At 36.4% G+C, this 25,665-nt stretch overlaps 1 protein-coding gene across 4 annotated transcripts in view; it reads right to left on the bottom strand.

Moving 5' to 3' along the window:
* PHTF2 (putative homeodomain transcription factor 2) overlaps positions 1–25,665 on the bottom strand; it is a 116,121-nt gene that overhangs the window by 16,395 nt on the left and 74,061 nt on the right. For 2 of the 4 annotated variants that reach the window (XR_001145109.1, XR_001145108.1), the window contains exons 10-17: positions 22,988–23,206; positions 17,500–17,628; positions 15,485–15,757; positions 15,144–15,275; positions 13,222–13,308; positions 10,783–10,938; positions 10,255–10,350; positions 8,923–9,048 (exon numbers count right to left, since the gene is read on the bottom strand). Coding sequence is in view for 1 of the 4 variants with exons in the window: in XM_004676897.2 (XP_004676954.1) it covers positions 8,701–8,721; positions 8,923–9,048; positions 10,255–10,350; positions 10,783–10,938; positions 13,222–13,308; positions 15,144–15,275; positions 15,485–15,757; positions 17,500–17,628; positions 22,988–23,206 (1,239 nt within the window). In the remaining 3 variants the exon portion in view is untranslated. Of the gene's footprint in view, positions 1–6,376; positions 8,722–8,922; positions 9,049–10,254; positions 10,351–10,782; positions 10,939–13,221; positions 13,309–15,143; positions 15,276–15,484; positions 15,758–17,499; positions 17,629–22,987; positions 23,207–25,665 lie in introns of those variants that run through there. The other 2 variants (XM_004676897.2, XR_001145110.1) reach the window with 2 other exon arrangements.

Here is a 25,665-nt window from a genome sequence, read left to right on the forward strand (position 1 = left end):
TTTGGTTTATATGGGGCACTGTCTCTGCCTCCTGCTGAGTGGTACCATATGGGGGGGCTCTGGCTGGAACGTCAGGGTACTAGTCAGGGCAGCAACTCGAGTCTGGGATCTGTAGGCACAGGTTGATAAAACTGGAGCAAAAGTTGGTTAAAAGTTTGCCAGGTAGCTTCTAAGATTTGGTCCTGTATGCACTTAGGGATGCGGGGCTTCAAGTGGGGAGATGTAGTTTGGTTGAGGAGGTGCATCCTGTCTCTGTGCATGACCTGGAGTTTTGACCTTGGGAGGGGTCAGAGGAAAGTAAAAGTAGGACACAAAAATTACAGAATTTCATCTGGAGAGGACGGCCATCACAGGCTTCCTGGAGTCAGAGGTCTCCGACCAGTTCCAGGGTTTGGGTGGGATTTAAAAGCAGAGGGAGCTGGTACAGAGAGATGAAGTATCTGGCTTTACCTGCTACCTGGAGCTCCCCTGGGCTTGGGGGTGGGGGGAAGCCAGGGGAGGTCCTTGACGGGGCTGAGCTGCCTGGGCCACCTCGGTCTTCTGTGGTTAAGCCCAGGAGATCTGTCGTGCCTGTTTGTAGTGACTGGGGAAAGGAGGAGACGTACCTACCTTGGGGTGCCTGAGTAGGGCAGTCAACCCTCCAGTGTCCTTGGCCATAGCTGGGGCAGGGCCCTCACGGTGGGTGAGGTGATGGACAATACAAGGCCCAGTGACCAGTCTGAAGCATGGCCCAGGAGATTTGTCTTCCTTGCTGCCCCAATCAGGGTTCTGCTGCTGTTGGAGGAGCACACAGGGCCGCTGGGGTTGGCTTTCTGTGTCTGCCGTGGGGTTGGTTTTCTGTGTCTGTCGTGGGCCTCCTTGTCAGCCCTTTCGTGTGCATCTCGATTTTTAAAAGCTAGATGCCACACTCAGGAAATCTCTGGGGGGTGTTCTATCCTTTTTATTAGCAATAAATGTGGAAGACAGGATGACATAGATGTCATGCCAAGTCTTATCATAAGCCTGGGTGAGATACTTAAATTTTCTAGTATAGATGGAGGGGTCATCGGAAAAAGATCCCAAACATTTTTCAATTTGGGGAAGGTGCGTCAGAGAACAGAAGGTGGACCCAAAGCACACCTTTAACACTGGCTACTTTCCACAAAAGGAAAAGGGGAGCTGGGACCTCAGTTTTGGAGGAGGTGGGGAGAGTGCCTGGGGGCTGGTCGGGGGAGGGAGGATTTGTAGATCAGTGATGGTGGTGAGTGGAGGATAGAGGCTATTGGCGCAGTAGGTCCTGGGTGTGGGCAAGCAAGGAAGGGTCCGTAGGGAGAGCAGAGTCACTGAAGATGAAAGGAGAGGCTGAGTTAGCAGAGGGTGTTATAATACAAGAAAGGGCAGGAGAGAGGAACAGGAGAACAGGATTTATGGACTTTGGTATGGGGGGCAGGACTGATGAGTTAACAGCAAGTGAGGAGTCCTCTGGAGGAGATTTCTTTTGTGAGGGGAGAAGGGAATGAGGTTGTTTACAGTTGAACAGTAAGAGGATTTTGAAGGTAGAACAGAATTTGAGAAAGGAGGGTTGAGAAAGCAAAAGGCTGGGGAGAGAGAGATCTCAGACTACTTGCAGTTGCACTGGCAAAATTGAATTAAGGACCTGAAAATTAGAAGTCCTGTATTTAGGTTATTTGGAGTTGTTGTCAAGTTTGTATTGAAGCCAGGCTGTGTGAACAGTAGAAAGCCTTTAGGTCTAAGATCTTCTGAGACCCAAAGACTCCAAGGACCTAAGAAGACGGCCCAAAGGAGTAGAAGGGTTGATATAGAGTAAGAGTTGCCCATGGCAATATGCCAGGTGAGGTAGGTGTAAGAGGGGGAGAGTGGAGCATGGAGAGGTGCTGATAAAGAATCAGCATCATTCAGAGGACAGTAGAAAAGTAGGTCCCCTCCATGAGCCAGGGATCCCAGGGTCAACCCAATATTGGGGTAGAGGGACTCCCACGTGGTGACACAATTTTCGTCAATAAAAGGAGTAGACAGGAGAATCCGGAGTTGGACCTATCTGTGCTGCCGCCGAGGTTGAGGAGAGTAGGGTGGAGAAGATAGGGTTGGGGTAGTGATTTTTTTGTTTTTTGAGTTAGTGCTGGGTCCTTGGGTTCACTCTGGGAAAGGTTTTACCAGAGCTCCCCTGTCAGCAGCACATGGCAAATTTCCAGGCGAGTTTCTCCACAAGATAGAGACTCTGTTGTATTTAAAGAACAGGCTTATTATGGGAAAAGACAGTGGAGTAAAGGATACTTGTATAGGCACAAATGGGCAGGAAGAGCTGCCCCAAAGGGGCAGGTTTGCTGAGAGGCCTGCATGGTCCTAGGTGAGTGGCCTTGGGAGAGCTGCCTCTGCTGAGGGAGGTCAGTGAGGAGAAGCCCCGGAAGATGCAGGCGGCTGCTGCCCCACAGAGGGAGAGAGCAGGTGAAAGGAGCACCCGCACAAGCACAGTGGGCAGAGGACTGCTGCCCAGGGCCAGTGCAGAGGCTGCACTGATACAGACCTCTTCTCTTGGGGAGGGGCTCACTCCTTGTGAGCCTAGGTTTGTTGTTGATTTTTAATGGAATGGGGCACAATCTTTATCTTTCACCTTTGGATCTGTGATAGACACAACCTACAATAGTCCTCTACCTGCTTTTATCTTAAGATATTTTTAAAGATTTACTTTATGCATACAAGAACTGGAGTACAAGCCAGAGGTGGGGGGAGGTAAGAGGATTTACTAGAGACACAGTGGGGAGTAGAACAGGCAGATCTACGAAGTACACTGCTGAGGGGAGCAGCGGATGAGGCAGGAGAGGTCTGCTGTGCCATGTGGGTCTGCTCCCTGGCTGGGGATCAAACTCGTGCTGCAGTGGCAGTGGATAGCTTCATAGTACTGGGCTTTAACCAGTTGAACCACCAAGGTGCTATGCTTTGCAACCAAGGCCTTGGTTTCTATAGCTGGGTCAATGGCTGTGCTGATCCCCTTCTACCCCAACTTGTGTGAGTCAATCTTGCAAAGCCTTACTATTACTTCCTTCATCTGGTAGGACTTACCCTTAGGCTGATGGCGAGTATTTAGCCAGCAATGCAGATATAGTCTGAGAGAAGAGGAGAGAAAGAAGCTGTGGGGCAAGCAGCAGCTGGGTTCTGGAGGAGTTTCCCAGGCATGGACCTGGGAGGGAGTTGCAGAAAGGAGCCCACACATGTGGTCTTAGAGAAGGGAGGGCCAGTGTGCAGGAGGGGATTTATACCCAAGGGGTAGCAAAGGGGGGAAGTTAGGAGCTCAGAACAGCCAAGGCAGAATGCACCTACCCCAGACCCAGATGACTCCTGCATAACCAGGAATGTGGACAGAGTCCTGTTGCCATGACATCTGCCACCTCTTGACACTATCAGTAGTCCACAAGGCCAGGGGGCCCCTCTGGCCCCCTTGCACTGCCCGTGCTGCCTAACGAAAATAAAGTGAAGCCATGATGTAATTTTGAACATCTCAATCTAACTACTTTGGAGCCAGTACCAGCTCAGCTTGTATTTGTTCCTGTTAGCTGAGTCAGGAGTCTGACTCAGCTAACAGGAAAGTTCTGACTCCCATTTTGTAAGGATCCCAAAGTGATGAATGAGGCCAAGATTAGACAGTGAAGTGAGATCCAAACAATGTGCTAATGGACTAAGCAGCATGTTGAGATTAATGATAGAACTGGAGTTTTCTTTTCCACACCCCAGGTGTGTGACCTGCTAGTCTCTGCTTGAATGGTATAGTCCAGCCATATGATTTTTGGATTCCAGAAAGATAGATCCTGAACTCCAAAATTCACTTCAAGTCTGTCATGGTGTCTTTACTTTTCACTTTGGTTTTTATTTTGACTTCGGGGGGAGGGGGGGGAGAAAGACGCAACTTTCCTTAGTGTTTTTGATACCATAATTTCAGGTGTAGTTTCCCAGCCAAGAATAGCTCCTGGGCAGCATTCTCAGCACTGAGCTCCAGCTATCACAGAGCAACACCAATATGAAATGGGTTACCTGACTGTGGGTCCTTACTCGTGCACTTAAAGGGACTATGTAATATAAGACTCAACTGCAGGCACACACCAAAAGGTTAATAATAAAAGGTTTATTCACAAAAGAAGGGAAATGAAATGAGTAACTTGGGGAGAAAGAAGAGGTATATTGGTTAATGAGTCTTACCGGTTCCGCTGACCTGGAATCCCTGGGTCACACTGAGAGCCAGCAAAAAACCAAGAGAGGAGCCCCAAGGTCCACATGTCTGGTTATATACCAAACCTGGCTATTTAATTGCCCTTAGGTTCCAGCAATCCTCCCTTGGTGGTGATGGGATTTGTAGTTTCTGGTGTCTGCACAGGTTTGGTCCAGGGTGGGGGGGGGGTAGGTTTTGTTCAGGACATCCTTTTCCCCTTACACAGCCACCAGACCACCTAGGGTATGTTTGAGGAGGCTGCAGCAGGAACTTTGCTCACACTCAGGCAAGCAAGTGAAAAGAGGCAAATTAGTTTAGATAGACACAAGAAAAAGTGTATAGAGGACAAAAGGAACAGAAATAAAGTAGGACTCCCAGGCTGTAGGAGTAAACCAAGGACTCCAAAGTGGTGTTGTGCCTCAGGGAACATATATCTTCTTTCCTTATTTATTCTAAAACCCCACCAGTCTCTGATTTGTTAGTTCTCAGTAGGGCTTCTCACTCACTCAGCCTTAAAGTGTAAGACAGAATTAAGTCTGTGTCCCAGCCCTTATCTTAGAATCCTTTATCTTGACTGTCCTCTGGAATGTCTGATGCCTAGTCCTGGGGTGTCTGTGTCTTTTGGGTGGGGAAAACCTGTGGCTTAAAAAAAATTTGTATCTTTCTGCTAAGTTTATGAATTGGCTCATCTTTGATACCTATGTCCTGCACCAGTTTCTAGATTCAAGACTCTTAACAGTAATCACTCCATTTCATTTACATCTATTGCTTTCAGAATTTCTGGTCTCAGAAACCCCTCTGTACTCTATTGAGGGACCCAAAGACCATTTGTTTCCATGTGTTACTTACTGATATTCACCTAGTTTAAAATTAAACCAGGAAGGTTAAATACTTCTTAGCTTAATAAGTATTTTTTTGAAAAGTATTTTCCAATTCAAACTGCTAACACAGATTGTTTTAAATCTTTCAGAATCTCTAATATTCAGGTTAGTAAGAAGATGGCTGGGGTTTCTGCATCCAAATAGGAGGGAAGGACAACAATTATATTTACTCTCCTACTGGAAACCACTAAGCAAATTAAGAGCATATATAAACTATTTCATGACACATTAGGCAATGAAAGTCAATGTCTGAAAATTTACGAGATGACGTCTATTTTGTAACTTTAGTTTTTTGATCTGGTAAAGTGAGTATTTTAGATTAGTTGGTGGTGACCTATTAAGTTTTATTCATTCAATAAATTGAGATTCTTCTGTGTATCGGGCACTGTTTATATGTTGGGAATATAATGGTCAATGCAGTTAACATTAGCATTCTGTAAAATTCGTTATCATAAGGGCAGCAATTCTGAAGGTGGTAAGGAGGGACAGGGGATAATGCCTCCTATGTTAAGATGTTAAACTCCCAACAGTTTACTATCCAGTGACTCCCTAAGATATTAGCATGGGAGAATCCTTCATATAGACTTAGGTTGAGAATTAGGGTTCAAATGATAGAGCATTATGACTGGCACCTCATCAACTTGCTCTATGTTGAAGTCTGAAGGGTCATTATAACTGTCCTTTCTATGTACAATGCCTCAATACGTTTTCAAATTAACTTTTAAAGTGATTATTTGTGATCCTATTGGGCTAATACATTAAATAGCCCATTTTAAGCTTACAGTAAATGTGAAAGTGCACTTGAATTAGTCTTAAAGCTAAGCACTGCAAGAAGTCCCAGCCGCTTCAGTGCCAGTCCATCCCAAGCTGGAGGTGATCCACATGGTCTCTGCTACAGAGCTCTCCTGACCTGCCCTCAGCAGTGTACTTCTTTGATCTTCCTGTTCTGCTCCCAACTCTGTGTCTGGTGAATCCTGTCACCAACTCCACACCTGACTGTACCCCAGTTCTGTATGCATAAATAAATCTTTAAAAACTGATTAAAATCACCTCTCCTGACAGTAAGTTTTAATAATACAGGCTAAAGTGTTTTTCTACTTGTCTATAAACATTAATGATGTCACATAGCTTTTTGGTGATGAAAGGACTATATATATTCTTTTATGTTCTGAGAATTTCAAATGCCATTTTAAAAAATAACTTAGGTTTGAGGGGAGTAGAAAGAAATAAAACCATAAAAATGTCTTGAAAATTAAAGGGGGAAAAGGGGGAAGAAACCTCCAATTTTAACACTGTCATAGAATATTTTATTTTAAACTTGCTGTCCAAACTTTCAAATACAATACATGTGGCAAAGGAACAAGAGTAACATACATCTGCCACAGTTCTTTGAGCTGCCTCTTCTATATTATGAGACATGTTACAACTGCTCTCAATTTCTCACATTCATGGTATTCTTAAATGCAGCAATGTCAATTTTTCTGCTTTATAAGATTCCATTAATGTTCTGAAATTGCTTAAAATGACAACTTTTTCCATTTAGTACTTTACTGCTCTTCCTATTAGTGACATAATCCAACAGAGTAAGTTGTTGAGAGGTATACTCCTTAATAAATCAACTCCCAACTCACATTAAAATGAACTTCAAACCAAGTATTTTTCTAAATCCTTATACTTAGCTTCTTTCCTCAAAAATATTTCCATTCTGAAATAAGTTGTTTTTTTTTGGTGCAATACAATAATTTTCTTATTCATAACAGAATTCATGCTGTACTTTCCTGTCAAAATATATTTAATATATTCTGTGCAAAATGATAAGTTCTGTATAGGTATGTACCTTATTTTGAAAGTTTATAAAATATAACTCCTAAAAACAACCTCAGTATTTTAGACAATAGAGGAAGAAACATATCAGACATAGCCTAATTTTTTACATGAGAAAATAAGTATGTTCTTAAAGCTCCAGTAATACATTCCTTGAAAAAACTCAGAATGCACTTTGGTCATCATTAAACATATTAGAAACATAGGCAAATAATACTTTATGTTGTTTTCTACAGAAAGAAAATACACTACACAATGAGGCTGAATTGAGGCTGATCAAAAGGAATGGTAAGAACAAAGTGATTAGTATGAACATGGCTCTATTCTCTACACATTCCTGATCTTAGGATTATAACTTGGGTACCAGAACTGCACCAATCAAAGCAATCGTTTACAATTAATTACTTTTAAATTTTTTAAAACATGGTAAAAAATGTGAGGATATTCAACATGATGCACCTTACACCAAGAAAATTCTAGATTGTTTCAAATAAGTTCTGTTTTAAAAACTAGAGGCCCAGTTTAAAAAAAAAAAAACCATGAAAAACATTTCATGTTTCATCTAATTCCTAAAATATTCTTGATTGTACAAATACAACTACTTAAAATCAAGACCCAATGTTAAGGTACCATCATATTTGCCCTATTTACTAACATGCCAGGTTCTTGTTTCGATACTTGGCAAATTATCTGTGGGTTAACTTTTCATGTTAAAAGCATCTAAAATAGCCCTTATGTAATGGAAGAGGGGGCGGGAGCATCTATCAGATTAAGTTTAGAGGATAAATTCAGAAGCTGCTGCTTCTGAAAATTTGTCAAGTTTTATAACTGGCAATTAGGATAGCTTATTGGGTCTCACCTTACTCTGAAGTTGTTTTGTGTGTAGTATGAATAGCATACACTATAGTGTACCATGGGGAGAAAATTATTTTACTTGAGTAAAAATGTACTTTAGTAATATCAATAGGCACTTCACTTGTGAGATGAGTATATATAACCCACTCAAAAGGATACCATATCATGCCCTAGTACACTATTTAACATATCCCATGTAAAGATACTTATTGAAAGTAACAGTTTTAAAAAGTGCACATTTTGAGCATGCACAGTTGGAGCTGTGCAAACAGCCCAGTGTTTTCAAATAAATACAATTATTACTATTTAGTTTTTATCAAAATATCTTACAGTATGGTAACCATTTACAATTATTGCTCTATTAAGAGTTTTATCATCAAAGAGCACTTGTTGACCTATTATGTAATACCATATATATTAATACTGAAGGGTGCTTAAACTGCAGCTTAATCAGTTTAGATCCTGGCATTGTTTCAAAATAATTCAAGGGAAACCCTGACTGGATCTTGATTACTGAAGAAAATGCTTAATGCATTTAGCTGAGTTCAATACATTATTCAAAGTTGAAGTTTTCTTCAAGTAAGGCAAGTTCACGGCATTGATGGAGAAATAGTGCTTAGCAATGGCTTCTAGTCTCACAATTTGTTGTTTTGTCAATTATTTCTGAACAATTACCAGGATCTCAAGTATCTGTGTATCAGTTTTATCACCCTTTCAACATCTAAGAATATCTATGCTTAAAAACAAAATATAAAGACTAAAGAAATTGTAAAAAACAGTGAACAAGTAAAATAAATATAAGAATTGCACAAGACAGTCTGATGTAAACATGTCAGTTTGCCAGCTGAGACTCCTGAGGCACAGTCAGTGACTGCTCTCAGGCAGCTTAGTTGGTGTCTTATTCTGGAAAAGAGGCTACATCTTCTTTTCTCTGAACTGTCATGACTTAATCTTCCATAACTAGTGAAAAAAAATAAAAAAGTTGTGACCATTAGAGCTAGTTTTAACATTGTACTATCATTCTTTGCAAATAAATGTGAATTTATTTTAACATTATCAGAAGTATTGCATTTACTGTTCAGGTGAGATCTTAAAAGAATGCTAGGTAGAAAAAGTCACAAAATTATAATAGAGCACTAAGAAAGAAAAGCAAGCTCTTACCTTTAAATTAAAACCAAGCAAGTCACTGATCACACCAGAAACAGCTGACAGGATGACTACCTGGGTGATGTTATACAGTAGTGGGTTCATTGTCAGCCCATATAGTCTAAAGGGACTGTCCAACTCCTAGCAGAAGAGAAAAAATAAACATAAACTCAGGTTCATTAAGAATTAGTTCTTAACCTAGGTTACACTTCACCAATAAGTAAATTTTATTTTTAAAAGCCTTTTTTGAAAAGGGCCCTGTAACCTAAATTTGTAACTCCAATTTCTGCCCTGAATGAGTGACTAGTATTGTTCTCGTAGCTACAAGGTTGGCTTCAGGACATTTTTTTTTTTTATTATAAGGACAGAATTAGACATTTATCAGACTTTCTGAATATTTAATACATATGTAATATCTACTTCGAGTTAATTTTCAAATACATGGATTGATTAATAGAATGAAGCAAACATTTATATGCTGGGCCCTGAGAAAGTTAAGATTCGGTAATTGATCTGAAGGACCTTATAGTGTAACAGACATGAAATAAACATGTCTGTCTATAAATGAGTCTCACAAAGGAGGTATATTTTGAAATTAGTACTTTCCACAGAGTAAGGTCTCTGAGATTTTAGGTTGCTAAGCACTGTTATAAAGAGTCTCGGTGCAGGAAAATTAGAAAGCTGGCTCCCTGGGCAGATTATGCCAACTGACAGGTACTAAAGATACTTAACTAGGGGAAAGGTTTATCAAATGTGTATGCAGAAGGACCACGAGGTCCAAAATGTGGAAGACGGACTAGAGAGCAGTGACACCAGCGTGGGACTTTTTTTTTTAAATGAATCATACTTTTGGTGTTCTTTAAGATTTGTTCATTTATGAATACAGAACTGGAGCTCAGGCCAGAGGTGCAGGAACAATGAGAGGATTCACTAGAGGCAGAGTAGGCAGATTGGAGAAGTACACTGCTAAGGGGAGCAGGCGGGTCAGGAGAGGTCATCTTGGTCACCTCCGGGGCCATGGATCAAACTCGCACTGAAGTGGCTGCTTCCCAACCCACTGTGCCACCAGTGAGGATCCAGAGTGGGACTATTTTAAGTGCCAGGTGTCTAGAAGACTGATCAAAAATAACAACTCAATGAGACTACTCTAAGAAATGTAACTTCCCAAATTACTACCAGTTCTTTCCTTTGAAGTCTGTTTTAAGGTCTAGGAGGTATAAATGTGCTAAAACATAATTTGGGCATAATTTGGAGAATTATGAAAGCCCAATACAAGGAGACACTATAAAAAAGACTAAGACATAATGTCAGAACAGCACATTCTATCCATTTTCATTTCACTTTTACCTTTAGCAGTTTAGTAGCCAGTTTTAAGACATTATTCACTAGTGTCAGTTCTTCTTTTTTGTTAGGTTTCTTCTCCATTTTCAAGTAGAGGTTTATCTTTCAATTAAGAAAGAACAATGAATACAACTGGTATTAAGGAAACTTTTAGTATAAAAACCAAAAAAAAAAAAAAAATAGGAAAAAATATCTACTTGTTTGCTATTACCCCCAACCCCCTGACTAAGTCATTTTCACTGACAGTTTCCTTGTTAAATTCCTAAGTAGTAAATACCCAATTCAAATTAAATAGTCAATTAAAGTTGTAGCCTATTCAAGTATGGCTGATAACACTTTAAAGCAAATATCCCCACTAATAGTTTAGAACCCACCCCTTCTATAAATGGCACTGCCTTCTTATCAAATGCAAATAGGGCTTAAGAAAAATAGAGTTTGAATAATGTAAAATTCAAAAATATTTTAGATTAACTGAAGATTATAGACACTGATTTGTAACATAGCTAATTAACATTAATAATCATGCATCCTCACCTGTTCAGTAAGTAATATTGAGGTATTGCTGTATTTTTTACTTGTTTCTGATCCAAGGGTAACAAATCTTAGTAGAAAAAGTGTTAAGGAGATGCACCAGATTACCAGCTCCCAGTTGTAGTGACAATCAAGGAAGATCTCATGCACATGAAGCAACTAAGTGTATGAAAGAGGCAACAGGAAGCAGTGTGATCAGACAAGTTCTTTAGAAAAATTTTTACTTCATATAGATTGAGCATTAATAAAGTATTTTTTAAACATCTATTAAAATGTTACTATATACTATTAAATATTAATATTTTAAGCATATAAAGTACAATGTAATTAAACCCATACAAACTAATTTTGTCAGATTTTGTATTTTGCAACATTTCTTTCAGATGTTTGAAAAATATTCAGTTGAAGCCCCTTTAAACTTTCCTTGATTATTATTCCCATTCTTTCTTACCTCCCTATAAGGGCAATGAATGTTGTGTTAATTTTTTGTATGAAGGTTTACAATTAAATGTATTTCCTAATGTTATTTTGTATTTATTTTAGAATTATATAATGTTATCACATATCAACATCATTTCATTATAAAGTTTGCTTGTGTTAATATGTATAAAAACTGCTGGGTCTGTTGATAGTTACATATATAAATTGTTACTATTTTATTTTTATTTTTCCTGCTTAATTAGAATGTTTCATTTATATCTACTTTTTATCATGTCTGTTTTTCTTGATAAATGTTTTCTGAATAGCAATGCTATATAAGTCATATCTGGCTCTTTACAGAAGTAGTTTGATAATATCTGATTTACAGTAGTAACAAAGTTGATTTTTTTAAATGTTGATGAATCCATTTTAGTTCACCCTATTCTAAAAAGTGCGTATTTTAAATAATATAAAGTCACTTGGCTGCTTTATATAGATAATTATAGTCTGACTGCTTTTCTTTTCAAATTTATACCACTTCTTTTTCCTGTCTGTACTTTTTAGCACCCTCAATCAAAATGCTGACAAGTGATGAAGGAAACCTAATATAAAGCAAACACCTGTAAGGTAATATCACATGTACAGTGTATGTTCCACATTTTGAAAGATTTTATGACTCTCCACTAGTCTCTCTCAGTCATCTATTGTAATAAGGACAGGTCTATAAGCTTCAGAGAGACATCCCCCCCCATTGCTGGAATTTAGACAGACAAATTTTTATTGTCTTCTTGAGTTGGTGGCAGGCTGTTTTTCTTATTCTACCTGTTCACTGAGACTTTTATGTCTCAAGCATTTATATGGAGGTATGTGTTCCACTGGACATTAAAAAAAAAAACCTCAAGATTCTAGGACTAAGATTAACAACTCAGCTCACACCCTCTAGGAATGCCAAAGCATGAAAATATATTAACTTACTCTTTCAGTTTTATTCTTTTTGCTTGTCACTGTCATAAATGTTATATAAAAAAGCTCACTTATGTATATTAAGAAGTTAAGGCTCCCCCTATCCTCAGCATGATTAGCTATTTTAAAGCAGAATTTTCAAGTAATCTAGTTAGTATGTCACCTTAAATTTTATGCCATAAACTATATTCTGACAAACTGTTTCCTAATTTTGTCACTGAGGATTTATTTATGCATGCAAGAAGTGGGGTGTGGACCAGAGTTGTATGGGCAGGAGTGTATTAAAGGATTCACCAGCGACAGAGCAGAGAGCAAAGCAGGCGGATTGACTGAAATACATTGCTGAGGGGATGAGCAGGTGACACAGGAGAGTCTGCAGCACCACATGTGGGTTTTAAGCTCCCTGGCTGGAGAGGGAACTCAGAGCAGCTGAGACTTTAACCTCTGCACCACCAGGGAGGCTCAAGAATTGTCAGAGCATATGGCTCTTAAATCACAATGACAATTCATGTAAAACTAAGTTTTAGGGCCCTCCTTGGTGGCACAGCAGGTTAAAAAGCACAGCACTGAGAATCTAAAGCCACTTATGCAATGAGTTCGATTCAGCCTGCCCCCCTTCTCCCTCAGCAGAGTATTTCAGTAACTCCACTTATTCTGCTTCCCACTCCTTGTGGTGAATCCTCTCATCTTCCCTCATGTGTGACCTACACCCTAATTCTTTCATGCATAAATAAAATAATCTTTAAAAAATTAAGATTAAATATGAATAAGGCAAGAGTTTCATGAAAAATAGCCTGAAACAATTTTATAACTCTACTTCCCCCCGTTTATCTTGTAAATAAAGATAACCAAATGTATTATAAACAAAAATAATCGACTATGCTTGTCTCAGTTATGACAGATACATAAGGTTTATTTTATGGAAAATAAAACCTGCAAGAGTCAATTTTAAAACTTATGTAACACAGCTTACTTAGATTGTTGCTTTATTATTACAAACCTTCTAAAGCTAAAATGTTTATAGTTCTGATTATTTTTATACAGAATAAGTTAACTCACCTGGGCACAACAGATAAATACCACTGAGATAGTCAACAAGAAAGCAGATGAGACGATTACATCCACTGATCGTTGAGGACCTCGACGCTAGGGAGGGGAAAGGCAAAACACTTTTAAACAGATTTACTAATTACCAGCCAATTTTCAAGCTTTCAATTAAAGTGTTGATCCAGTGACCTCCCTGGTGGCGCAAGTTTAAGTTTCTATGAGGCTACAGTAGCTACTGCAGCATGAGTTTGATCCCTGACCAGGGAGGTGATACACATGGCTCAGCAGTCCCACTGCTCCCCTTTCTGTCACTGGTGAATCCTTTCACACTGACCTATATACCCCAGCCCTTGTATGCATTAAGTTCTTTTAAGAAAACTTTAAAAGTGTTGATCCACAGCTTACCCTGGTGAAAATATACATAAGTTGTCAAGTGAATTTTAACTAGAAAGTATTGCTATTTCAAGGATTTGCAACACAGTGAAAATGGTCACTATATAGCATAGAATGCCTAGCATTCATCCAAATGCTTCATTTCACCTAATAATAATCAAGAAATCTTTCTTGAGCACTTACTCATAGAGGCACCGTGTGAGGTGCTGCAAATACAACAGAGAAAAAAAACCACATGGTCCTAAGTTTACAGGATTTAGTAGAGGAGTGAGACAACATGCTCTCAGCCAGATACATAAGGTTCTGAGCACCTGTAAGATGCTTTGAGAAAACTAAAAGGGCATTTGATATAAGCATCTCTTCCTTAGGGAGATTTTCTTAGTCCACTAGTCTTACATTTGGGAATTAAGTGCAGGGATATGATGGCACAAATCAATATTTATGCAGAAGACACAGTATGTGTAACAGCATAAAACAGCAAAGATACTAGTGTATTCAAATACCTGAAGCAGCCTAGAAGCAGGCATAAAGGGAGGAAAGTGTTTCAGAATAAGACAAGAGGCCGGAGTTAGGTCATAAAGGGGAGGTACCAACTAAATTAATTCAAGATAAATTTTGAAAACAAGATAGGAGTTGATCAACTGAATGTCAGAAGTGCAAGAGGAGAAAGTAAATACCTAGATAACTACTAGGTCTGGGGTTACAAGTTTTCCTCACTGAAGTTTAAGCAGGTAGGGACCTATATGTCATTAATAGTGAATAAAAAAATGAATGTATGACAGAATGTGATACCTACTTCGGGTTGATAATGAGGGGAATTTTAGAATGGATTCTCATTAAGCTAAAACTGTCCTTAGGCTTCCACACCATGTAAGTATCACGTAAGTGGGGGAAAAAAAAAAATCAATGCTTTTCAATGGAGACTAAGTTGAGCTTACAAATTAATGAACAATGAATTTTTTAAAACTTAACTATGACAAATAGTGCAAATTTTTTAAATTATTAACATAAAAAGCATTAAGATCTACATATATCAAAGAGTAGGTTTTGAGGCAACTTTATAAGATATGGAGATTAATATGAAAAATAATCCACAGAATTGTTTTCCTCAAACTAATGACTTCCCTATTCTACATTAGGAAATTATGAAAATTATTTCAAAAAACTAAAAGAATGACTTAGCATTCATTGCAAGCTCTTTTTTTAAATTCTTTTAATTAGATCACCTCAGTGAAGTGACTTTTTAATTCTTTTTAAGCAGTGGGCTCCCTCTGCTGGCTAGCGATAACCAATCTTTAATAGGTAGGATAAAGTTGGTGGGATTTATAAAGATTATTTTAGGACATCTGATTTTGAATCGTTTACATTAACTTTTTCACTGTAAAGAATTGACTAGATATTATGGATTTTTATACACAGACCAAAAACAATACTAAACAGTCCACATATCATGTATGCCGTTATTTATGTCATCAAAGTAAGAAAACAACTATCATGGATAGCCAAAATTGCAGGATTATTTTAATCATTACCAATCTTACCTTAAGATAGGAACGGAGAGAGAGCCACATTTTTATATTCTGTACTTTCTTCAACCGGAAATGAGGAACCTCAGATTTCCGCGCTCTCCTTGCTGATGTTAAATGTCCAAAGAGTTTTGCAAAAAGTAATCGCTAAAAAAGATCAAAATAAGAATTACTTTGCTAGTAGATCATCAAAGGAAAACAACCAAACTATGGACTTTTATGATCAGATTTGGTTAAGTACTACAAAAAAAACAATTAGCAGATCAAATGACTTAAGAAAACACTAAAATAATTCAGGAATATTTTGATTATGACTAAGATAAAAGTCTCTGTCCAAAATTCTCTATTACACCCACCTGTTTATAAGTTCTTTCGGCTACACAGAGCAAAAAAAAGAAAATCCACACAAGAGACACACGAACAACAAAACTTATTAAAACCATAGAAAGAACTAAAACATCTTCATTAGAACCAAATGCAATCACATAAAGCTCTGAAGCAGAATGTGCTGTAAGTTGTTCTAAGTCTGTAGCTTGGGATAGTCGGAAAACAAATGGTGTTAAACCCAGGATTAGAGAAATTGCATTTCCAAAAATCTGGTATCCTATTCCTGGTATGTGGCTGTTTACCTTTATGGAAAGAAAGGAAGAAAAAAAAAAGATTTTATCAACAGTGAAATGGTTCCTTGTATTTTATTTACAGCAATAGAACTTTAAATATCATTTTAATGTATCAAAGCTAATGTATTTTAATATGCATAAACTTAGAGGCCTTTTATACATAAAATACCTTGTTTTCAATTTTTCTATCAGTTCATCATTAGATCTCTAATTCACTAAGCAGGTGTCAAATGATAATCCTTACTTACCCAGATCTTGAAAAAAACTTTCTATATAACCACATTATTTCAAAAGTTAGAAATAATAATTTAAAAATTGCAGTACTTTTTAAAAATAGTATCTCATATCCACTTAAAATTAAGTTTACTGGGGGAAAAAATTTAGAAATATACTTATTGGGTAACTTAAAAAGTTAAAAACACGTTTTTCTTTAAAGAGTTCATATGGTTGTCGCTTTAAACTACTTTAGAAGAAATTAAGTAAGAGGGAATAGGGCCCTCCCTGGTGATAAAGGGTTGAAGTGCAGCAGACCTCTCCTGACCAGCCCGTTGCTCCCCATTCTTGTCTCTGCTGAATCCCCTCACTGCCCCTGCATCTCTGGCCTGTACCCAAGTTCTATATACATAAATGAGTAAATCTCTTAAAAATAAGAGGAACTAAAAGGCTGGGAGTCAGTTTAAAATAGGGAACTATAAGGTTAGTAGAATCGGGAAGGATCTTAAATACTAAGCTAACTTTTTTTTTTTTTAAAGATTTATTTTGTGCATACAGAACTGGGGTACAGGCCAGAGGCTCAGGGGCAGTGAGAGGCTTCACCAGAGACAGAGTGGGGAACATAACAGGCAGACCATTGAAGTACACTGCTGAGGGGGGCAGTGGGTGGGTCAGGAGAGGTCTGCCACGCCATGTGATCACCTCCGGGGCAGGCGAGAATCGAACTCATGCGGAAGTGACTTTTAGATTCTCAGTGCAGTGCTTTAACCCGCTGCACCACCAGGGAGGGCCAATACTAAGCTAACTTTTAATCACTGTATTTTAAATTACATACATGCTCTGCCATTTCACAGTTAAGGTACAGAACACCAACTAAACCTATATCTCCACAGATTTCTCAACTCTGCATGACTCACATAAGATCTGTAATAGAGCAGATCAATTTCAAGGTATAACTGTTTAAATCCTCTAATACAAAAGGTGTGCATAGCAGTTCTAGCATAAAAAATATGTACAAAACTTAGGTTAAATTTAAAAGGCAGTAATGATTTGAGGAAACAATAAGCCCTGAAGTTAAAATCCACAGTATTCATATTTTACTTCAAACCTTTCACAAATTTTACCATTAGCTGCATTATGCTTATATATTTAAGTAGGTAACCAAATCTGAACATACATTTTCTAGTTTGGATTTTTTTAAGTATTTTGGAAACTGATAAACGGGGGGGATGATACAGAAAAATAAATCCTAACATTTACATATCCAGCAGCTCTACTGTTTGATCTACTGGAAAATAAAAAAGCAGTAAAATGAAAGAGGACAATTTATAGCTTACAAATCATCTATTTGGTCAAAAGAATAAAAGGATTGTAAGCTGAGAACAGTTTGGTGGCAAATCACTGTTTAAATCACAAAAGGAGTCAAATATACACAAATCTTTTCAGTTTAAAGAAATGAGATGGTTAGGTTATAAGCATAACAATTATTTTATATTAACTAAAAACTTGAGCCAAAAGAATAAAATTTAAAAACTCACTCTGTTCATTATCATTCCACTGATTTCAAGTACAGACATGTCTGCTTTCTTACAGTCATTGCCTTCCCATACAATAGCACTTATTTTTTCTAATCCTGGGTGGGAACTATGGAGCCAAGGTAAATGACTCTACAAAAAAATAAATATAAACTGGTAAATACATGTATCACATTTCATAAAAACTAGTTAAGTGTAAATAAAATTCTGTATATCGCCATACACACAATTTTAACTAAATAGAAATTGTTGAACTATATATTCTACTTATAAAATACAGTTATATCTATATTCTTCATATATTCAGTTATATCTATACAACTTCAGTGACACTAAAATTCTATTAATATTATGAGTATATACATTGGAGAGCTGACAGTAGAATACAGTTGTCAATTTGTTTACATAGCTATTAATAAGTTCAAAGGCAAAGAGTTATCAAGCTGCTTATATTACTGATAATCCAACTTATGATCATTCAATACAAAAAGAGTGACAGCTGAGATTTAAACCTCTGTGAAAGACTGGTGATATAATCTCATCAAAAAGAGACTCTTACTTTCCTATCCTTAATATTTGATAGTACTTTTCTATCCTTAACATTTGATAGTAAAGAGTCAATTTACCTTTTTTTCCCCAGCTATAACAAATACTGCAAATTATAGCACACTGAATTAGCACTACTCTCCCAAGCAGAATAAAGTATTTCTGACTGCTTCATGGAGCAAAAAATATAAAAGAAAAATTGAAAGTTTTAGGACAAAAAGACCAGATCCTTCAGACTTTTTGGATGTCATGATTGTCTTAGATCTATAATGCAAAGAATAAAGCTTCAAAATAATGTATTTGGGGATTAAAGAGCAATAAAATAAATGAAACACTAAACTTTGTATTAACAAAGTTGACAGAACATTTGAAACCCAGGATAGGATATATTTGTTCACATTACAGTATTTCTAACAAAATTTTGTAACATTTCATTAAAATAATTTCTTACAGTGAACAAAAGAGTCTATTATAGTTATATTTATTCTTTAAGGACAAAACTGATTAAAATATGATAAATGTTTCCGTAAACTTAAGGAATATAAAATTTTGCTCTAGGAGGAGTAAAGTTGCATTGGCTCATTTCAAGTAATGGTATAAAGTGAACAATTCAAAAATATGTAAGAAAACATAAGGGAAATTATTCTGATTTCTTTTCTTTGTGTAAAGCTATATGTGTCATGTTTATTATGTAAGAATAAACACTGATGCACAATTACAGGCAACCATAATGACAACAGTCATGCTACTGGCAAATCTTATGTTTAGTTTAACTATGAAAAGATTCCACCTAAAATTTATCTTTTCCAAAGATATAGTATTTTAATATACATTAATCTTCATAGTAGATGTATCACTACTGAATTGTCTTAAGAGTTATGAGATACAATTTATTAGAAATTAAGGATGGTTAATAAGTTATCCTAACAAATACCTCTAGTTTGGCATACAAATAATTTAAACCAAAATATGCCAAACTTTCCCTGGAAATCTAGTTAACAGTGAAACACAGTGGTACTAAAAAGCTACAAGTACAAAAAAGTGAATGGAAAAAGTGTTATGCCTAAAAGGTAATAACATTTCAACCACTGATTTCTAGACTATTTAAATCTCTAACAATGAACTAAAAGTTTTGCCAATAATATAAAGCAAGGCATATTATACTGATTCACTAGAAACAAAAAAAGAACAAAACTCAAGTTCTTTGCTGCCCTTCTGTTTATACAAATTTATCCAGCTACCTTCCCAGTTCCTCTAACTAAAATTTGGTATCGTTTCCTGTTTCTAGAAAATCAAAAGAAAAGGCAAAGAGAAAAAGTAACTAGAAACTGTTGAATTTAGAGTTGCTTAAAAGACTTCTTTATGCATGTGTTGGTCTTGTTGAAACATACAATGCTGCAGTGTATGGAGAGCAGCATTGCATTACATACTTTTTTTTCTAAGGAAAACATCAGAACAAATTCTATTTTGTAATTTTATCATACAGGTTCTTCTTAGAATGGTGTTCACAATAAAATCTGGAACTCTTTTAGTCATCACTATATAGCTTCATTCCAATCATAATTGCTTTCAACTTCTTCAAAGTCACCTGAACTTTAATACTTAAATGGTGGTGTGTTTTATTTCAAATAAATTCACCACAAAAATCACTTTACTAGCGTTTTCTACTGAGGGAACTGTAAGTCATCCAAATCTGACTTCATGTACTTTAAAATGAAGCTCACTTAAATATGGCTTTATATATTTTTTATGTCCTCCTCAGCAATGAAAGGAGAAAACATTTCTCCTGTACAAATGTATACAACAAAATTAAGCAAACATGAGCAGAACACACTGATTCAGAAGCACAGTGTGTCTTCATGAGGAAGGATTTTTTTCCAGTTGGCAGAAAAAAGTCTTTCACCTCTAACCCAGAACTTGGTCAAACAAAAAAAGAAAATTGGTATTTTATGGTAAAGAGAGCCTATTTCCATTATGGGTTACTAGCATAACTGAAAATATGACTTCATTTTATTTACATGCCTTGAGAATAAGAATAATCCAAAAACAAATTCAGTAAGCTTAGTATGCTACAATTAAATATGCAGAAAAGAATATCAGACTATTTTACAATAAAGGGAAACAAGTGATGTGACAGATTTAGGGTCAATTTATTCTGTATAACATTCATAATATGAAACAATTTCTAAAATAATCATTGAAAGGCCACATTAGCAAGCTTTGAAAATTTCCTATTTTGTTTCATGCAATCATTCAACTAATATTTATTACACACCTCCAATGTACCAGTCACTAGGTGATACAACAAAGAGCTAAAGGAATCCATGTTCACTGCTTCTATACTGCTATGTCACAAGGTAAACAGCCAATAGGCATTTCCCCAAATCTCAAGTCCAGTTATTATCCTGAGTAAAAATGACATTCATTCAACACCCTATTCTCATGTATTGATTATTGATTTTTTCATAAATTCTAAGAAACTTCAGCAACTACTATGAATCTTGACACCACACAGAATTGCAGTTTTTGAAATTAGTGTTAAACTACAACTTGTGTCTTACAAAATTATTTCCCTCAAACCAATTCCAAATCATCTTTTTTCTCCTTGAACATGCCTACCTTTGATCTATCAGTCCCTTGTTATTCATTCCCTACTCAATCTGGTGAACATATCTAGTTCACCAGATCATGACTTCTATCAAGCCATCTCCTCTACTATCCCTTGAATAGCAACTGGTGAGTACGCACTCACACTATCACTATCTGTGCATTCATCATGAGCCCCAAATTTCTCATCTTGAAAAAAACACTCACAGATTATGAGGATTGCATAAGGTTCTACATCCAAGTCACTTTTCACAGTGCCTGGTATATAGTAAATGCTTATTAAATGTTCATTATGATTTCTAGAACTATATTCCAGACAATGTGACACACCTATGTGGAGCAGGAACTACAAGTTCGTGGTTTCAGACCCTCAACAGTGAGGGTCTTTTTTATTTGTATGTGGTTACTGCCTTAAATACATGCTCACCACCATCCACAAACCCTTGATATTGTCATCTCCCTTTTTCTTAGTAGAGCCTTGGAATACTGCTCTTTACAGAGCAGAGAATGCCCGGCAGTGCTTTTTTTTTACTCTGACTTGCTTTATGTATTTTCTCCTCCTTTCTCATCAGGTGTGCTGTTCTATTGAAAGCTAAGCTTCGTAAGTATGCTTCCTTTCCAGAATCCTAAGAACTTGCTAATCTGCCCCACTGGTACATTTATTTATATGTGACAGCTATAACAAAAATACTATGACCAGAGTGGATTAGAAAAACTGAAATTTCTTTCTCATAAGAGGCTGAGACAATGAAGGGTAGTGGTAGACTGGGAGTCTAGCAAGGCACTGCTTCCTGCTTCACAGCTGCCCTCATTTCACTTCAACTTTACATGTTGGCAGTGGCAAGAGAGCTTGCTGAGGCCTCTTTTATAAGGGCTTGATTCCTGTTGATGAGGTCGCCATCCTCATGACCTGATCACCTCCCAAAGGCCCCACTTCTAAATATTCTCATAGTTTGTGATTAAACTTCAACGTAAGAATTTAGGAAGAGGAGACACAGACATTCAGTCTATTAGCATATACCTACATCATGCTATCTTAATTACTATGCCTTTAATAAAAATTTTGATATCCACTAAATATACTTCAAATTCCTTTATCCAGCAAGCTTGTCCTTCAAAACTGTTTGTGTTCCTTTGACATTTTCCTCTTTAATGTGGATTTGAAATCATCCTCAGTCTAACTGAAAACAAAAAGACTGAGATTTTGGTAGGAAAAAAATCTGTAATGGATGTGTACGTGTCTTATTTCTGCCTTTAAAAGAACACATAGCACATCTCATTATTCCTAAAATTATGACATTAAATATCAGTTTTCATAAGATTCCTTTGATAGTTCCTTCATAAGCTAAGAAGGGTCTCTATCTCTATTTTTCTAATGGTTTACTTGTTATTAGGACTTTATAAGAATTTGGATAAGAGAACTAAGAAGGATGAAGAAAAGATTTTAAATTATCACAACGTTTCTGGACTGGTGAGGTATCATTTATCAGTTTTGAGTGCCATAAGAAAAACAGATCTACAAGAGAGAAAAGAGAGTTTGGCTACCTTTGAAGTACTAGTGGGACATTCAAATGAAGATATTCATAGGCCTGCACTATGCAATGTTTACTTTCAATAGCTCATGTGTCTACTGAACTTCGAAAACATGGCTATTTGAAATGAGATGTGTTGTATGTTCACGTTGGAATTTGAAAATTATGTATTTAAAAAAGTAGACTATTTTTTGCACTATGCAATGTTTACTTTCAATAGCTCATGTGTCTACTGAACTTCGAAAACATGGCTATTTGAAATGAGATGTGTTGTATGTTCACGTTGGAATTTGAAAATTATGTATTTAAAAAAGTAGACTATTTTTAATGTTTTTTTTTTTGTGTTCAAGGGGTAATATTTTACATTAAAATTACTGTGTTAAAACTTTGATTCAGCATAACCTATGTGACTGTTGGACAGCATTACAACAGGTATTTGGAAATACAACTGTGCTATTCATAAAATGTAGAGAGAGTTACAATCACAATGTAGATGAATCTAAGCACAAAATAAGTTAAGTAAGAACAGACAGATGCATCTAAAACACAATTGACTCATGAAATGCCATACAACCAACAACTTTTCAGGAACTTATCTTCTCAAGGTGGGAGACACAACCATAACATAGATAGTAAGATTCTGTGTTTCAACAAAGCCAGATCACAGCTCTCATAAAAGGAAATTTTTTTTTTACAGTAATGCTACTTCAATTGGATTTAAGCTTTGTCTTCACTTCTGTAAAATTTGTACATACATTCAAAGGAGCTGGTCTGATACCCCACATAATCCAATACTATAAACCAACCTGATGAAAAGGGTCGTCTCTATATTCTTTTTTCACACATGGATTAATCTGAGGATTTTCCACATCTGTCTCACTGGTACAGGATGAACGGCATTCTGCACAATGTAACAAGTCTTCCCATAATACATCTTCTGTTTCAGATTCTGGCCTTGTGCTCTCAGAATCCTGTCTGGAACTTGAACAGCGAGAGCTGCAACTAGTACCAGATTTAGGGGCATCCTGAAATCAAGATATTCTTTGACATTAATACAATTTATGTACCCTTTGCAACTCAAAGGATTCTATCAGAACCATATATTGCTGCTTTTTGCTAAAACAACAAATACACTGTCAAAAGACAGTGAGGTAGATAGCAAAACATTAAAAATAAACACTAGATTTAAGGAGTTACAAAAATTTTCTTATATCAAAATTGATGTGATTTCACACCTCAGTGAAACAGTGACTTTGCATGCATAGGTTTTCCGCTCAACTGTTTAAAAAGTTCAGAATTCAAGTAGTCAAAGACTAGCCTAAATTCATAGACTGTATAGTCAGTGAATATTAACACATTTTAATTGAGGTTGTTCAATAGAGTTAATTTCTTATTCTACTTTGTTTTGAGCAGTAACACATATGCCTTTCAAAAACAAGCTCAAGGAGTTTCCTTGATGGCACAAGGTGTTAGGTCTCAGCACTGGTGGCATAAGGTGTTCAGTGGTGGCTTAAGTCTCAGCACTATTAGTAGCCACTGCAGCATGAATGTGATCCCCGGCCAGGGAGGTGTGACCCACATGGCTTGGCAGACCTCTCCTGTCTCGCCCCTGCTCTCCTCAGCAGTCTATCTCAGTAGGCTCATCTGTTCTGCTTCCCATATGGTCTCTGGTGAATCCTCTCCCCCCTGCACTTCTGATTTATACCTCAGTTCTTGAATACATAAGTAAATAAAAGTAATTCTTAAAAAGAAAGGTTTAATAAATTGACATAAAACTACCAAATAACCTAAACCAATTAAGACAATTGTTAATATAATTTTGTGACAATCTCTGGTATAAAAGCAACAAACTAAGAGGTACAAATTGAATAATTTCTAATCAATTTACTTTTTATCTAGTATCACAGTACAGACACCTCATTCACACCTTGTTTTTGAGCCCTCCTAACTGACCCGACCTGAATTGCCTGCTCCATCTACCCAATTAAGCTTCCTGAATCACAACTATTCTTTTACTTCTATTGTCAAAATATTTTTGTACTTTTGGTTCAAATTTCTTCATCCAGAAGTTTATCTTCAAATATTCTTTTTTTGATATTGTTCCTGACTTCTAACCCTATTTTCTTCTGCAGTGACACTGGACACTCAAACCCCCCAACACATCTTGTTCTTTTCTACTCTAACTTATCATAATGCGGGTACCTCTTTTTAGTAATCCCATTCTCTTTAATATCTACTCAGCAAGTTGTCAGGAAAATACCACCTCTACCACTTTCTATTTAGTGAGTTCCTGAGCCTTTAGTTATTACCAATGGGAAAATAAAAGTAGTAGCTATTTAAAGAGATACTGAAAATTAAATGAGCACCTGCAGCTTTTAATGCAAACCTACTTCAACACAGAAGCTCAACAAATGTTTAAAGCCTTCTATTCTACTTAGAATGATCACTGTGACCCTGAAATGAGTTACTATACACACACACACACATATATCTGATAAATTTTACAATATTATTCAACATCTGTACTACTATATTAATTAAATGTTCTGTATCAGTACTTCATATTCTCAAATAAATCCTAATGCTAAAATATACTATAAACCCACAAGACAAAAAGCAAATATTACATTTTTTTGTCATCGTTAACACAGATTAACAAAGTATTTCAAAAAAGATAATGATAACTGATAGTGGAATCAGGCACCACAAACATATTAGCATGTTTATAGAGTATTTGTGGGACAATTTGGGAGGAGAAGTAAACATTTTTTGAAAGAGCTGAGCAGAAAAATGAATGAAAAATAGAAAGGATAAAAATCAGCAATTTGTTTTATAAAAAGCATACTAAAAAAAGCATACAAAAATATTTTAGATTGACTAATGTCAAAGAGAATACTTAAGGCATGTGCCATTTTCCTCTCAACAGTTTTCATTAGATAGCAAGGCACAGAAAATATTCAGTATTCAGTAGTTGAAAATTTGAAATTTACATAAAGCTAGTTTTTTAATTCCTAAAGCAAAATTGTTAATCAAATAGGGAAATATGGAACAGAATTAAAGGTCTGATGGCTGTTTCACTTAAACTAATGGGCAGTTTTGGAGATAAAGAAGTATCTATAATTCTTCATAAGTGTATTTTACCAAATCCTAATTTATAAATGGGTCATTTTTACAAATGCAAAATCTACAAAATCATTGCCAATAACATCTTACATTTCAAACAGAATTTTACCCACAGTATTTAGTAATTAATGACCACTTTAAATTTCACTACAAAATGCTGCAGAAAGCCTCAAAGATAGGGAATTTATAATTTCCTAGTAGCTCATGTTAATAGTTCATTTGACTTTATTTTCTTGTTTCAAATCTTTTGATAGTTGCTAAAATTGAATAGTCAAGAAACGAAGGATTATCTATTTGAAGAGGAATAAGCATTTTTAATGTAAAAGTTTTGTGCCATGCAATTATATATAACTTCATTTAA

This window comes from Condylura cristata, unplaced genomic scaffold (genome assembly GCF_000260355.1).
Source record: "Condylura cristata isolate star-nosed mole 26May11 unplaced genomic scaffold, ConCri1.0 scaffold00005, whole genome shotgun sequence".
Lineage (NCBI taxonomy): Eukaryota > Metazoa > Chordata > Mammalia > Eulipotyphla > Talpidae > Condylura > Condylura cristata.